This window comes from Etheostoma cragini, chromosome 13 (genome assembly GCF_013103735.1).
Source record: "Etheostoma cragini isolate CJK2018 chromosome 13, CSU_Ecrag_1.0, whole genome shotgun sequence".
NCBI classification, from domain to species: domain Eukaryota; kingdom Metazoa; phylum Chordata; class Actinopteri; order Perciformes; family Percidae; genus Etheostoma; species Etheostoma cragini.
In genome coordinates, this window is record NC_048419.1 from 8,621,793 (window position 1) to 8,638,315 (window position 16,523).

Below are 16,523 nucleotides of genomic sequence, written 5' to 3' on the forward strand. Positions count from 1 at the left end.
TGGAAAAAGGCTGCAATGAAACAAAGAGTGAAAAATTTAAAGGGGTCTGAATACTTTCCGTACCCACTGTATGTGAGACCGTAGCATGGTGGCAATACACAAAGTCAAAGAAAACCCTCTAAGTAATCCAGAGCTTGTTCCGGTATTAATTCCCTGGGCAGAGGAGTCATGTCTTGTTGAAACACATTCTGTAAACATCACTCAGTTCCTGTGTCAATGAAAAACAAAGATCGAGAAGTACAAAAAAAAAAAAAAAAAATCTTAAAAATCCATAAATGTTTAGCTTTTCACCTCATTTTCTCTGCAGGTAGAAGATAGGGATGAAAGGATGGAGACAGATTCAACAAAGGTTGCTAGCCGGCCATTTAGAGACACATCAGAGACCAAGTCACATATAGCTTCAGAGTTTTACAATTGACATGACAGTTTATTGTCAGACAGACATTATTAGACTCATTGGCTTAGAATTGACTGTTCAGTTCACCTGCGTGCTCATTTAGCATACAGTGCACTAGTTTTCAATTCCTGTGTCAGGCATCACATACTTCACAAGTCTCTGTGGAGGATACTAAACTGAGCTAATGTACAACTAGGCACCTCCACTTTATCTCAACATCATCTTGTTGCACAGCTTATGCCTGCTTTGAGTAGTGTTCTGCTCTTAATGTTTGTATGTGTCCAGGAGCTTTTATTTTGTTGAGATGAATCCGAGCTGCTGCTACCTGGTGGCCTGTAGCCGTGTTGTGTGAGCCTGAGAGACAGTGTGCTATTTTTGTAGAATGAACACAGCTCACAGAGAATGAAACTCTGTTCTTCATGTTGCCTGGTTTCATGCATTATCTCTCGGGTCCCATGCACCTAGCATGGATGCCAGCCAAACTTAGCCCTGCCCACAACTTTTCAGGTTGGTAAGTTCGGTCTGGCCTAGAGATGTTCCGATACCGATATCAGTATTGGTATTGCCTCCGATGCTGCTTGATACGCTGGTATGGGTATTGGGAAGGACTGGAGTTTACATTCTAATCCGACACAACCTAATAAAGGCCTAAAGAAAATCTACGTGAAAATTGTTTATTTATCATCTTTTTCAGGTATAACTGACTGTCGAACTGGATATTAAAAGAAAGTTCTGTGGCGTTCAATGTATAAGAGTTTAACCTTAGCCAGACTGACAACAAAGATAGATATCATATCACACCCATACAGGGAGAGTAGTATACAGCTGTTAAAACATAACAATATATCTAACACACTGGTATCGGATCAGTACTCGGCATTGGCCAATACGCAAGTTCAGGTATCAGAATTGGTATGGGGAAGCAAAAAATGGTATCGGACCATCTCTAGTCTGGACTTGATCCGGTGTGGAGCAACTACGCTTGAACCAGAGGTGTTCGGACCAATCAGATTGTCAGGGCGGGCTTTTGTATACGATAATGGACAGATGATCAACAATGACATCATCAACCACATCACCAACAAACGCACAGGTTGAAGTTGTTTGTAATAAAGATGGCGGCCGCTGGAGAATTGTGCTGAGATGTGTAGATTCCGCCATCGCGTCTGTTATAGAAGATACCAACAGCAGATTTGATTTTAAAAGAGGAAAAGAGAGCTGTGATCAAGGCATTGGAACGATGTTGTTGCCAAAAGATGTTTGATCATGAAAGATGTTTGGTTGTTGGTCTATTCAATTGAGTGCAGAGCCATTCACACGCCCCATAATCACAGCCCAATGGAGCAGAATCAGACTCATATTCTCACTAGAATCGGAGTAGGACCACGTCAGGCTGCCGTGCACCGTCTGGGACGTCCACATTCTAAAACTGGGCCGCTGTCCGGGTTTTTTAAAACACATGTCGGCCATTTACTTTTTTTCAAACCCTTTTCATACCAACAAAGTTGTTTATTATAGATTCCTTCATGAACTGCAGATGACAGAATCCTCAGAGGTTGTTAAAAAGAAATCAGAGTAATCAAGCATTGATTGCACCGAGAGAGAGAGAGAGAGAGAGAGAGAGAGAGAGAGAGAGAGAGAGAAAGAGAGAGAGAGCCAGAGAAGGGCCTGATGCTCCGTGCATGCAACAGACAGCCGACAGATATAAAAGGGGACACATCGCAACATGAATCAGTAAATGTGAAGCGCAGGCTCACCAATGCCGAATTGGCGTTGACGTTTGCATATTCCCGCCTCTATTACAGGCAGCATGGCTATAGATTGGAAATGAGTTGAACTGGAATTGGATATGAATAGTGTGAATTACAATACAGCCACTCAAAATTTTAAAACATCTTTCTTTCAACTTGATGTGTTGCTCCATAATAAAAATAGAGATCTGAATGAGCTATATTGATATTTAATGGCAGCATCATCAACAACAATACTACTTCGGTTTAACTGACACTTAAAGCAGCCATTAAAGACATTCTTCTATGTTTTATCTAAGGAATACATGCACACAGCATTGACATAAACTCATACATAACCCACTGTAGAGTAACTTTATTACCATTTCTACGTGATATTGACAGATTAATGTTTGTGTTGTTGTCAGTGGCATCCTATGCTTAGAGACCCAAAGACTGAGCTTATGCCTTTAGGAAAATCCCACTACTTCGGCTGCAGAAGCAGTTTGCTTAATAATTGTTTTTTGTGGAGTTTGTTTTTTCATTCTTAGGTAATTCTTTTTATTCAGTTTTACTAAAGGCTAGAGATAGAGCATTGCCATTTAGGGCTTGATGATTACTCAATTCAGAAAAATGAAACTATTCTGATTATCTATAAGGCTAAGTTCCAGGTTGTTTTTTGTGCTGGTTTTCATAGTATTGGTCAGAGATAGAAAACTAAATATACAGAGGTTTGGATTAGTATTTGGACTACACAGGCAATTGAAAAAATCAACTTGGGATTTTTGTAAATTGTGATATACTGGACTATTTCCTAACGTTGTGTAAATCCAGAACATAAACAACAGACGGATTCAAAATAAGATACGAGTGAGTTTATTGATCCTACACTGTAAGAAATTCCCCTGTTACAGTAGCTCAAACGCAACACAACCAATAAGACAAATACACATTAAATAGAAATAGAACATAAACAAACCTCTTAAAAAATAACAGGAATATAAAAATCGGAATAAGAGTAAAAGTTGTAGTCTAATATGTACACTATAGACACCTCTTTCACATGCAGATGAATAAATGCAGATATACAGAATAAGATGCAGAAGCAAACACAAAAATGCCCATATTACAAGGAGGTGTAATAAAAACATTAATAAATAGAAATACAGTGCAGAATACATGTACCAGTGAAAAGTTTGGACACACTTTGTCAGTCAAGTGAATGGGAAGTGAGTCCAAACTTTTGACTATTACTGCAGTAATATCTGCTGGATTGTGTAATATAAGATTAGAAACATTCAGTGTTGGACTACTACCAAAAGGCTACAGTTACATTTAGTCCATAAGTACGCCAAAGCAGACTTACTGCCACTGCCTGCATTATAGATATTACATGTTCCTGTATGTGCCCATTTTTTATGTATGAGGCTATTGTACATTTGATGCAAACAGGAGTCCATTTTGCTCTCTCTTTTTTTTTTTTTTTTTTGGAGCAGATGACAAGTATAGAGCTACAAGTGTATACAATACAAACAGTTCAAGTACGTCAGGGGAAATACAAAAAAATAACATAGCCGCAATGTTCACACCTTGTTTCTCAATAGCGACATCAAAGTAATTTCACACATGTGGTCCAACGTTGTTATAAAGCTTTTTAACGATTGGACGAGCAGTGCACTTTGTTTAAAATGCCTACAAATGATTTGTCAAAAACATTTATTTTCAACTAAGTGTGATATGGAGCTCAGTCCAGCTTACGACGATTTGAGAAAAGCAGATGACCAACACAAAAACTATTGCTAATAAAGCCGCAAGCTGCGATTCTAAGCTCAAACCTTGATTTGCGTCATTCAACGCCCAGTTATTGTGCATTAAAAGCGCCCCTTGCGGTTAATTGGAATGAGACTTGCAGTGAATATGTTAGGTCATTATGTAGACATGTTCTGGAAGTTCTGTGTTAATTGGACAAACATTTAGTCATTTACAGCCTGATTTGTGCTATATCACATGCTGTTGTTTGCATTCATAGCGCCCCCTGGTGTTCAATTTGAATTAAACTTTCAGGGCGTGGTTCAGGACCTTGAGGAAATATCCTGATAGATTTGTGATGATTGGCCCATGAATATGGAACTTTTATTAAATTGTGTGTAATGCCACTCACCCATCTTGTGCTTGTAGCGCCTCCTTGTGGCGTGTGTACCGTATATAAAACTGTTTGGGTATATCTGGGGCACTTATCTGAACATACCCTGTGAGTTTTGTGATGATTGGCCTTACTGTTGCTGATTTGTGTTTATTTCAGTCCAGAACCACGCCCCTTTCAAAGTTCATTGGTCTGTACCTTAAAAGGTAATTGAGACAGGAACATGCTTTAAACCACTTTTAAAAAGCTTTATCCATTGATGATTCACTGAAACTTTGGTGGTAATCGGAGGTGTAGGAGATCTCAAAAATAGGTTTTTCAAAAAATTCAAAATGGCGGAAAACTTTTCTAGGCGGATCTTAAGCCTTGTGTTGCCTTCCTGTCAAAACTGAAAATCAACCCTTTTGTTGACACTTTTTATCAATGTCTTTTTTTCTGTTTTTGGCCCTTTTTTCCTAACACTTTTGACACTTTTTTGACGTTTTCAACACTATGTAACACTAACTTATTAACTTTCGTTTTACAGTTTTTTTCAGAATGTATGGTCAATAAACCTCATTTATAGGAACTTATACCTAATGTTTGAGTTAGAAAAACATAATTTAGGAGTCATTAAGAGTTAAGACTAAAATTAAAGGAACACCCAACGTCCTGGGTACTTAAAAAGAACATTGATATAGGAAAACGGGTCGATTTGACCCGAGGACAACGTGGGGGTTAAATTTCCTTGATGCTTTTTGTTGAGCACATTAGGCGCACCTGTGTTAGATATTTCAAGCCAATCGGACCTAATGTGTGGGGGGCGTGGTCTTTCAAAGTTGTGCTTTGAAGACTTAATTACAGTGCCATCATGTGACCCATTGGGTTCATATTTCTATAGAAGCACATGCACACCATTTTCCGTTATTCACCCAAGTTTCATGTTTCTAGCTCATGGGAATTTGCAACAAATAATAATAACTCCGCGGTTTGAACCCTAAAAATAATCTTCATCTACATATTTATCATATACTATTTAAGCAGTTGCACATTTTCCATTCCCAACTTGTGTATATTCAAATATTTGTTCTTGTACTTTATCCTACTATTATTTCATGTATGTTGGATATATATTGTATCCTAGTATTTCATTTGTAGGTATGTTCTGTGCTGTGTGACTGATTTTGCTGCTGTAACACTGTCATTTCCAATTTTTTGGGATCAGTAACTATCTATCTAGCTAAAAAGAAAGATTAGGCTACACAAATGTGTGTGTGTGCGCGTGTTCAAACAGCCTTCTTATTACTGCTGCAACAGGATATAGACTATAGTGTTAAAGGTGAAAGCTCTATGAAGTTTTATTTCGGAATTTAGACTTATGAATGTAAAATTTGGTGAAAATTAAAATCATCCACGTTGCTCTCATCACTACACAGACGGCCGTCTGTGACGTAGCCAGGCGGATAACACACAGCACCGACAGACAACTCGGTGACAGCCGATGCGAATCACAAACTTGCATCGCTCTGGCTGTAAAATATGACTCTCGTGCCTTTTTGTTGTTCGTCCAGTTTTAGTTTCTCGGCTTACTCAGGCTGCAGAATACCAGTTTAAAGGCTAGATGTCAAGCATCCGTTGACTTGTCATGTTAAAGAACTTGGTAAAGTAATAGGGACAGAAAGGGAGAAACCAAGCACTCACGGTGCATGCTTCCCAGTGCAGGCGGATAGGGTGAATGTCTCCCCCCCTCCCACCTGCACACCGCGGCTACCTGGCGACGAGATTTGGATTAACACTAATGTACTGGTAAATAACTCCACGGGACCGTTTACGGGAAGAAAAACGGACTCATTCTCTCGCCGTGGGATTTTTTTTTTCTACACCATCTTGGCTGAAGACGATGTCTGTCCGGGGATACTTTGTCGCTTTTTCCAAATGCACAGTTCTTCTCTCCCTGAGGATTTTGCTTCTTGTGCCTGCAGGGTTGCCAGTCCGCAGCCAAGGGGATTCTCAATCCGACAACAAAGTGATGGACAACATCACCGTCCGACAAGGAGAGACGGTATTTCTCAGGTGAGTCCATATTTCATTTTTTTCATATTGTCCTCCTGCCGCTGTTGCTAGCCTGAAAGTTGAGAGCTGCCTGCCTGTTACCTGCAGGCTTTAATTCAAGTGAGAAACGGAGACATGGCTGAAGTGTTGTTTGTTTTATCATGTTCCCGCCGTTGGTAAAAGAGAAGGGATTTCAGAGGATTAGTCTGCGGAAAACACTCAATTCAAAGCGATACTCTGCTAATCTTTAGCAGCTGTTAACGAGAGACTTAGCTCTTTTAATTGTTGTGTGACGGCGCAGAACTAACGGTGGAAGGAGGGGAAAAGTGTGTTTCTGGAAAGAATGACTTGGTAATGTGCGCTGAGAACCGAGAGAGGATGTCGCAGGTGGAAAAAAACAACAACCCACAGTTACTGCGGGTGGGGAAATGGACGGACTAGCAATGTCTTGAGATGGGAGCTTGTGTGTGGTGACCTTTCCCCTCCTCCTCCCACCCCCCCAGAAGCTTACTGGACATTGAAGGATTTATGTTGCTTTCAAGTGCTGTCAGGGAATTGCCGATGTAACATGAGAAGTAATCACAATGGCTAAAGGAAGGGCTTTTCTGTGATACCGGGAGTTGGTAAGATGTGATGTGTGGGAGGTTGGGGGCATGGGGGCACAGTTGGACAGTTGATGGCTTAAGTGTTGCTGTTCCGCTCTCATATTGTGTGGTGAATAAATGAGTTTAAAGGAAGTGACAGGGAAGTCTGTGTAGACACCATGATTGGCATTTTCTCCAGGCTTTTCTTGCTGACAGACTAAAAATGCCCTCCACCACACACACACACACACACACTTGGTGCATAGGCTAAGGTTCTGTGTCCAACTAGAGCATTCACAGGTCAGTGGTCACAAAAAAAAAAATTGCTTCGTAATCGAATTTGGATGAAGCAAGTCAACCGAATTTGTGACCATGCATACAATCGGATTTCTTGAATAGCCAACAAGTCCTCCAACCATACAATAATATACATAGGCAGTTTCTTCTCTAATGTCACCCACAGGGGTGTTTCATAATTTCCCCCCCTCCCCTCCCCGACAGGATACTAGGGTGTAGCGGACACGGGACATGCCCCTCACACTCTGTCCCCTCTGGCCTCTGTCCCCCACACAACACGTCTCGGTTAATATGGATGCACCATAAGTAGGTGGTGTGCACGTCAGTGTCGGTTTATTGACTCATATATATATATATATATATATATATATATAAAATAAAATATAAAAACCTAATTTAAATATCCAATAATTAAGATCAGTGTATATGATGGAATAGGTTGTCAGAAGCCACCAAATTTGGGCTATTTTTGCCAAAATGTTCTCCAAACCCCCTACACTAATTGATGTTACCAGGTCTCCCATTAGGCAAAATGCGGCAGTAAACCTGTGTGTAACGGTTTACGCCCATGTCAGTGTTTTTGTATATCACAAATGAAACAATCGCCGTCTGGTTAGGTTTAGGCACCAAAACTACTAAGTTAAGTTTAGAAAAAGTTTGTTTTGGGTAAAAATTCTTTTACTTTACTTTTATTTTCAAACCCCCTTCTCCTGGGGCAAAGTCTTGTATTTGCTTATTATTAATTTTTTTAACCTTTATTTATCCAGGGGAGGTTTAGTGAGAGGCAGCCTCTCCTTTGCAGGAGCACCCTGATCACATCCATACCTGGAAGCTGCCCAGTACAACCAGTATGATCTGCTGGCCACTGAGCAGCTCCACTGGAGAGGTTGAGGTTAAGGGCCTTGCTCAAGGGCACCTCAGTGGAGGTAATGAGGGAGGGACAAGGCATGCTCTTCATCAGAATCATTTTTAAAATTTCATCATTTATAAGTGATTCTGATAAATGAATATTTAAAAAATAAAACGGACTGTCAACCATGTTATGAGTGTTGCCATTGCATCGTTTGTCCACCAGAGGACGCTCTAGAACTTTCCAGTTGGCAACACAGATTTTTTTTTTTTGTTAGTGTTTTTTTTCAAAGGATTTTAAGTTTCATATCTTAAGTTTGTATTTTATACATATTATTTATCAGAACTTTAATATATTTTGATGTTCCTCTCTTCTGTTGTGACAATAAAACACATTATTATTATTTAAGTGAGAACTCATAAATAACTACAAATAACTAATGTTCGGGAAATCTGATTATGTTTTGTAATGCGTTTCTATATATCGGCCTATATATTGGCATATTGGATTTTTTATTAACCAAATATTTGTATCGGTATCCGACTTAAAAATCATTTATTGGTCCGGCTCTAATCGCAACTATAAACTTTAATGTGAGTTGTAATTGTAAAAGAATGTAGAGCAGTCTCTCAACAGCTGTTGTATCCTGAAAGATGACATGCATGATGCTTAAATGTTGGCTGTTAGGAGACACTACAGCGGGATATCTATTATATACAGTATTGGTAATTCTTGGCTAACAATTTAATCACTTCCCCTGCCCCTTCCCACTGCTGCATATAAATCAAACACGAACCTGGTAGCAGCTACTCGTTGTCATGGCACAGGGTCTTGGCTGACTTCATTTCTAATCAAATACTCTGGTTAATGCAACCTCCTGTATCTAGAACCTGGACAATTGGAATTGCTAGTCACACTGATTGATTAACTGATGTCGCCGGATTTCCCAGAGTCCTTCTGTGTTCCAGCAGGCCATCCGTCTAGTGAGGAGGAGCTCCACTTTCATTTACTTTAGGCTCACTAAGGCTGCGTACCCAATTCAACAGTTTTTTAGGCACAAATGGAATTGACTTTTAAATTATCAACTACCAAAAAATGCCTGTTCATTTAATACCCAATTTCAATATCTAAATCTCATCAGTGTCAGTAAGCCAATTTGCATTCAGCGTCCTTCTACCAAGATCTAATAAGGCTGCTGATTGGCTGTCTAATGGTACACGTCATAGAGACACAAAGGAAAAACTCTCCGTTACACAGAGAGATTGGCTCTCGTAGGAGCTGAAAAATAAAGATTTTTGCCGTAATGTTGCAATTTGTAAGTGGAACCCTGAAGTATTGCTTAGGTACTGGTATCAAAGCCGAGGTATTGTTACCGGTACTGACATTGTTTTTGGTGATTTTTATGATACCCAGCCCTAGAACTCACACAGTTAGAGAATGAGACAGGATGACTGCTCAGGATCCCAACAACAGTTACATGTAAAATGTTCACAATCCCTGTCCTGTTAGTTGTATTAGTGCAATGTATTACATTGGTGTTCAGTTTAAATATGGTTGAGGGCCTACCGGGACACACTTATGGGTGAGTTAAAGAATATATACATGGGAAAAGTGGCGACTTTCTTTTTAGAATTGCTCTGATGAATCCACATCATAAGATTCATCCTGTTGGACGAATATCTATGCAATCTATACTCACCTATTTTTTATGTTTCTTTTGAACTTTCCTAATAGTAAATAGAAATGTTAAATAACCAAATTTGGATTCTAGTTGAAGTACTTGACAATACTTGACAATAAGTACAGGACTGTCCATACTTTGAGTCTTCACTGCTGCCCTTCTTCAGGACAATGGACAGCGTCCAGCCGTGCCCGTACTCTAAGGATGTAAGTAGTGTTGGGCATTGTTTGGACAATTCTGATTCCAACTGCGATTCTTCCTTTCATTTCCGGTTGTTATTGATTCTGATTCTTTGACCGGTGGAAACAGGTTACATGCCTATTTTCACAAATTGGATTAAGGTTTTATTATGATTCAATGGCGTTTTTTTCAGTTTTACAGGGCTTTTTCAATGTAAAATAAAGCCACGGGGCAACCTTTAGGTCAACAAGTAATAGCATGCGCCCCATGTAGTCTGAGTCCTTTGCAGCAGCCCGGGTTTGAGTCCGACCTGCGGCCCTTTGCTTCTCTCTTCCACCTTTCCTGTCTTTCAAGATAGACAGTCACTAATAAAGGGAAAAAAATGCCCCAAAAATGATCTTCAAAATAAAGCCACACTAGAGCGCTGCTTACTGTGCTCCAAGGCTGCAACATAACAAGCGCGTGGTAGCTTTGGAAACCAAAACTGGCGCATGTTAAATTTGGAAGCAGTGATTGGATTTGAAACCAAATCCTCCAAACAATTCCAATAAAGAAACAATTTCAGTGGAACCGTTCTCTTTGAAAGAATCCCAAGAAGGAATCGGTACTTGATGCCCAATCCTAGCTGTAAGTGGCAGCAGTCAGATAATAAAGAATGAATCAGTAACAATCCCTTGTTTCTGCTGTACGTTACACTGGCAAAGGTTAGGGCTATAACTAGATGCAATATGAAACCGAAATCGCAACACTCAGATCCACAAACCTGGGTATGGGAGTGAGAAGGCAGAATTGCGACACACTCCTTCCAACTCCCAGAGTTATCTTTCCCGTCCAGATCCAAAGCTACCACATCTTTAAATTAGTATTAGTAATTTTGGTGCTTAATCCCTGTTTTGATTAGTAAATTCAGCGAAGGGGGGACACCTGTAACGCTAACAGAGGTGTAACCTTCCAAATGGCCGCTGTTCTTTTTAAGGTAAAACCGAATGTTTGGTGTTGGATCGATCGACCATGACATCAATCAATATCAATAAATAAGGTCCCTGTTGGTCTGTCTGTTTACTGATTATAGTTCTCCTTTGAATCAAATCGTGGGTCAAAAATCGTGATATGAGTCGAATCCTGGGTTTGGTGTACCGTTACAGCCCTACCAAAAGTTATTTCTTTTGATCAATACATATATTACAATAGGTAAGCTGGCCTGCTCAAAAGAGCCTGGGTTGCAGATGAAAAAAAATCACCTTTCCCTCTCGAAATTGGCATGCAGTGTCATTATCACTCCACTGTACAGCCTTGCGCTGGGCAATGGGACTGGCAAGTCTCCAAGCTGAGCAGTAATGGCTGTTTCAGTCCGTAATTGTTTTGTGATTGATTGTACTTTCATCTTGTTGGTGAGTGCCCACTCATACAATCACATGGGTTGAAAAGGCATTTGAATCGCATGCTGTTATGAAAGCTGGTTGTGATGCTGTCCCGCTGTCTGTAGTGGCTGCTTCAGAGTTTATTCAGTTTTCGGCAGCTCATGATTTTCCCATGACGTCAAGCTATTTTATTTCGAAGATGGCTGAACTTGTTACGTTAGGCTAGTCTGATTTTAGGTTGATAATCGTACAAATCGACCTAGTTTGAAATTTCAGTGCGTTTTTAAACGCACTGATAGTTCTGTTAAAGTTTACACTCAAGGTTTTGTTTCCTTTTTTTCACTTCTTTTTTGATCATTTTGGGGGCTTTTTCCCTTTATTTGATAGTGACAGTGATAGACAGGAAAGTGAGAAGAGAGAGGGGGCACGACACACAGCAATGGGTTGGATTCAAACCCGGGCCACTACAAAGGTCTCGGCCTACGTGGGGCGGACGCTTTACTGGGTAAGATAAAGGTCACCCCTGTTTCCTTTTTTCCTGGGTATTATCGTATGCTCCTGAGACTTCCAGAAGCCAGTCCTGTAAACGGGATATCCAGTAGGTGTGATCACGCTTCCTGCCAGCCAGTCAACACTGGGTTCTGTTCCAGCTCCGGAAAGGATATTATACTACTAGAATATGTCCGCTACAAATGGTGATAGTAGAAATGTAGAAATGGTGATAGTTGTAAAACGAGCTTTGGGTATCCTGCTCTGCCTTTGAGAAAATGAAAGCTAAGCTGGGCCGATCTGGAATCTTTACCTCCTCTTTTGCTGTTTTGCCCTGCCAAATAATTTGGCCCACCCATGAGAAGAGAGACCTCATGGCTTTCATGAATTTTGGGAAAGAGACTTCAGATACAGTGTTAGGGGACCCCTAAGGTCTATATAAAAGAGACTTCCGATACAGTATTGGTTGACAACTAAGGCCTATATAAAAGCATCCATAGAGCACCATGTAATGGGATTTTTAAAGGTGCAGTGTGAGAAGGAGTGGACCAATTAGAGTCAGAAACATCTCTTGCCGTTTGGGCCAGACCAGAACCGGTCCAAATACCTTCACTTCCTCCCAGGACAACTTCTAATGGTGCTAACCTACTGCTAGTACCAGCTCGACTCAGCCGCGGTGCCCCGTCTTCCTTTTCCATTGCAGATTTAGTACCGCCTTATGCGTGGGGCGAGCGTGTCTGGTCGTCATAATGCCGCAGCAGGAAACTGCCGTGACCTAACGCGACACACGTTAAACGTTGAAGGTGTGTTGTTTTTGGTTCTCAACATGTGGCTGTTTGCCAGAAGACACATTTTGTTTCTAAAGAAGCTGGAGGCCGCAACAAAACACCGCTGGATTAACTATTTAAACACAGCGGGTTTGTTCAGGACCCCCCCGTCTGTTGCTAGCAATGATTATTGACAATTCTCTCTGACCAATCGGGAGTCTGCAGGTTTTCACGTCACCTTCTGGTACGTCCTCAGCTTGTTTGGAGCCTAGGTAGTACTAAATAAAGGACCTGTTGGCAGGTACCAGGGACTACTTTTCATAATGGAGTACAAAAAACAGGCGAGTAGAGTCTAGGAGAGTGGAAGTACCATATAATGGAAAAAGGCCATAATAAGCTTTACTGTAGACTCCTTTTCACTCTGTTAATATAAAGTAAACTGATGTCCTGAGTGATGACCACAATTACCTTTTAAGTTGGCTGTATTTAGGCATTATAGTGCACACAATTGTGAGTACTTCAGTTTTTACATGGTTACAAGGATTTAAAACGGGGGAAAAAAGAAAGACAGAGGAGGAAAATTCAACAGCACATTTGAAGGAAAGAAGAGCTAGGCTAAAATCCCAAAGCATTAGCAGTAGCTTATGTAATACAGGCAGGCCACCCTCCATTAGCTAGCTGTGCCAATTTGTATTACCTTTTGTAGTCCCTGGGGAATGTGCGTGTATTGCATTCTTCTGACACAAATGATGTTGTAGACGTGGGACTCACCGCCCATGCTGTGCCCTGCGCTAACAAGCTTCTATTGCTCTTTTTGTCAACTGCCAAATCTGAGGGTGGTATCACAATTAAATCAAAGAAATTCAGAGCTGCCATTTTCTTTTTTGTGTTCCGATTGTTTTCAGGGTTATGGCCTAATTCACGGAGATGATGATGAATAAATAACACAAATTATTTGTTCATCTCAATGCGATCTGAGCTCTGACTCCTCAGTTCCACAGATCTGCTGCTGAATGCTCCCGGGGAGAGAGTAGCGCAAAACCCCAGCACACAACAAGGACATATTATGATGAATATATTCTGAACAATTTTCTTTATTGCTTTTTTTTGTATATGCAAGATGTGGAACAGGCTAAATGTTTGGTTTTATTTATTTATATATATATATATATATATATATATATATATAAAGACTGTATTGTATATAAGGAATCCAAGGCATGAGCAAAACAGAAGTTTATTTTTTGACAACACTTGAAAGCAAATGCAACTATATCCCTTTTTGTTGATCACAGACTGCACAACCAGAAGCAGAGCATGTCTGGAGGAGACGATATTTTACCAAACTGTGATGCAGTTAGATTGAAGCCAGAACTAGATGAGGGAAGTGTTTCGGTCTGCTTGATTGAGCCGGGTTTGCTTCACAAAGACCCCATCAGTTGTGCATCTCCATTCACAACACATTAAATTCATACATACATACATGCACAGCACTTTGCTGTACATAAACCAGACTGTAGCCAGACTAAATGAGAAGTGCATTCATTTCTCAAGGCTCTGCCCACTCAAATGGATTTCTAAAGAGACATGCTGTCTCCTGGGACTGCGATTAATGGATGTCACCACAGTGGCCGTGGTGAGCCGCCAATCTCCTGCGGTGCCTATCTACCTGCACAGAACCGCATCATGTTATCATGTATTCCTGTCTCTCCTAGTTGCTTGATGAACCCGTTCAGGGTTCTGTTCCAGAGATCATCTTGTAATTGCCTGGATATTAAAGGCCCCATGGCATGATAATTTCACTTTATGAGTTTTTTTAAAAGAGACCGTAGATACAGTATCAGGGGACCACTAAGGGGTATATAAAAGAGACTTCAGATACAGTATTAGGGGGCCACTAAGGGGTATATAAAAGAGACTTCAGATACAGTATTAGGGGACCACTAAGGTCTATATAAAAGAGACTTCAGATACAGTATTAGGGGACCACTAAGGTCCATTTAAAAGCATCCAAAGTGCACCATGTCATGGGACCTCTAAGTGTACATATCAAAATGCTTGCTTCACACACATGTAGAAGTTTGTGTTCTTATGCGTGGCTTTCAGCTTGTTTGGCGTGTCAATGTTTTGTATGGAGAATGGAGCCCAAAAGCTTTGCTGTCAGTGATGAAGATTTCTCTATCAAGTCCATGCTCGGAGTTATAGCAGCTCTCTTTTTAAGGGCAAGCTCATTTCATTCTTCATGTGCCATGGGCCAAGATTGGGAAGCTGATAATTTGATTTCACAGAGGGATGCTAACGATTCTCTCTGTAATTCCATTTGCTTTCACCTTGCATCGTCTAGCCGGGCTGCCATCTGTCAGTCACACGTTTTCACTGATTGTCTTCAAAGTTACTGTCCCAGAAAGGCCTTTTCACCGTCAAAATAAAAAGGCTCTGATAGTGAGAATGGGAGCTAAATAGGATCACTATACAATTTCATCAGTTATAAAGGCCTTTCTAATAGAGTTGTAATATAGCCGAGAGAATTTGTCTCATTTAATTCAGCACTGGTTGATGGATTTTATTTATTTATTTTTTTCTGTTTATCACTTAGCCTAAAGGCTGATTTATGCTTCTGCGTTGTTGCCATGGCTACGCTCGTAGGTACGTCCTGATACGATAGGCTACGGTGAAACCTCTGCGTGGAGTCTCATTTTTGTCACTGAAATGAGCACGATCCTTAAATTCCTTCCCTTGGTTATTTCTGTCATTGGTGTGAGGGGATTGTAGCAGTCACCATGATACAGTGTGCAATATCTAGCTTATATTTATATTTATATCTAGTCTAGTTTTATTTATAACACATCACGAAAGTCTGTAACAAATCGCGAAAGACACTTTTGGTTTTCTGTGTCAAAAGAAAATAGGCGCAGAAAACTTTAAATTATGTTAAATGTTGGAAATTATTTCCTGTCATTTGTTCTAAATGCAACCAGCAGGTTTTTGTTATTCAGCAGAACACTGATAGAACAATACTAAGACACTTAATGTTGGTTTGTCCTTTAGTTTGAAAGTATGACCTCTAGTTGACAATCAATTGGCAAAAAGCCATTAATAGAACAGTTTTTTGGTCCTTCAGAGCCCAAAATGAAGTGGCATTTTGATCAGATCTGTCTTTAAATGTGATTATTTTAGGTTAAACATGCTTTAGAAGACAAAATAGCATTCCATTAAAACCAATGGTCAGAATTAAATAGTTTTACTTGGTGAGAGTTACAGAAAGACTTTGCCAAGATGTTTGATGGACAACTTATTTGGAGCAGAACCAAACCAAGGAATTGTCGGCTGCCATTGTATTTCATGACGTTAACTTGTGCAGATGATCTGGGAAAGAGCTTGGCCTACATTTACAGGCTCGGTACTGTTGATGAGAATAATCTCACATCTCCAGTGGATTACAAAGGGAGGAGTTGTTCAACAGTGCAGTTCATTGGTAGTCATTTCTGGAAGATATCTTTTTTTCTTTTCTCTCTCTCACTCTGTCTCCCCTCTTACACTTTGAAGTGATTTAATTCCACCTTGAACGCTGTCCAGGAAATTACAAAGCCGCTGTAACGAAGTGGGGCTGATTGGACAAGTGTCCTTATGTGAACATTAATTTTTCGGCTATACAGGAAATTTGAAATAAGCACCAGAAAGGTTAGATTGTGTAGATTGATTTTCATAGACTCAACTGCCTGCAAATTGAAACTTTCTGGTAGCAATTTGGTAACGTTGATCATCTTCTGATACGGCTGTTGCCCAAATAACCAAACTGTTTCAGTCACATCAAACAGCTCAGGCTCGCAATTGTACCACAAATAAACTGTTCCAAGATACAGTGGTGTGAAAAAGTGTTTGCCCCCTTCCTCATTTCCTGTTCCGTTTTATGTTTGTCACACTTAAGTGTTTCAGAACATCAAACCAAATTAAACAATAGTCAAGGACAACACAAGTAAACACAAAATGCAATTTGTAAATGAAGGTGTTTA

At 40.2% G+C, this 16,523-nt stretch overlaps 1 protein-coding gene across 4 annotated transcripts in view; it reads left to right on the forward strand.

The window, feature by feature from the left end:
- The window catches only part of ntm (neurotrimin), a 502,481-nt gene that overhangs the window by 353,086 nt on the left and 132,872 nt on the right, over window positions 1-16,523 (forward strand). For 2 of the 4 annotated variants that reach the window (XM_034889543.1, XM_034889545.1), the window contains exon 1: window positions 5,677-6,322. In XM_034889543.1, the coding sequence (XP_034745434.1) occupies window positions 6,150-6,322 (173 nt within the window). In that variant the 5' untranslated portion in view covers window positions 5,677-6,149. Of the gene's footprint in view, window positions 1-5,676; window positions 6,323-16,523 lie in introns of those variants that run through there. The other 2 variants (XM_034889544.1, XM_034889546.1) reach the window with 2 other exon arrangements.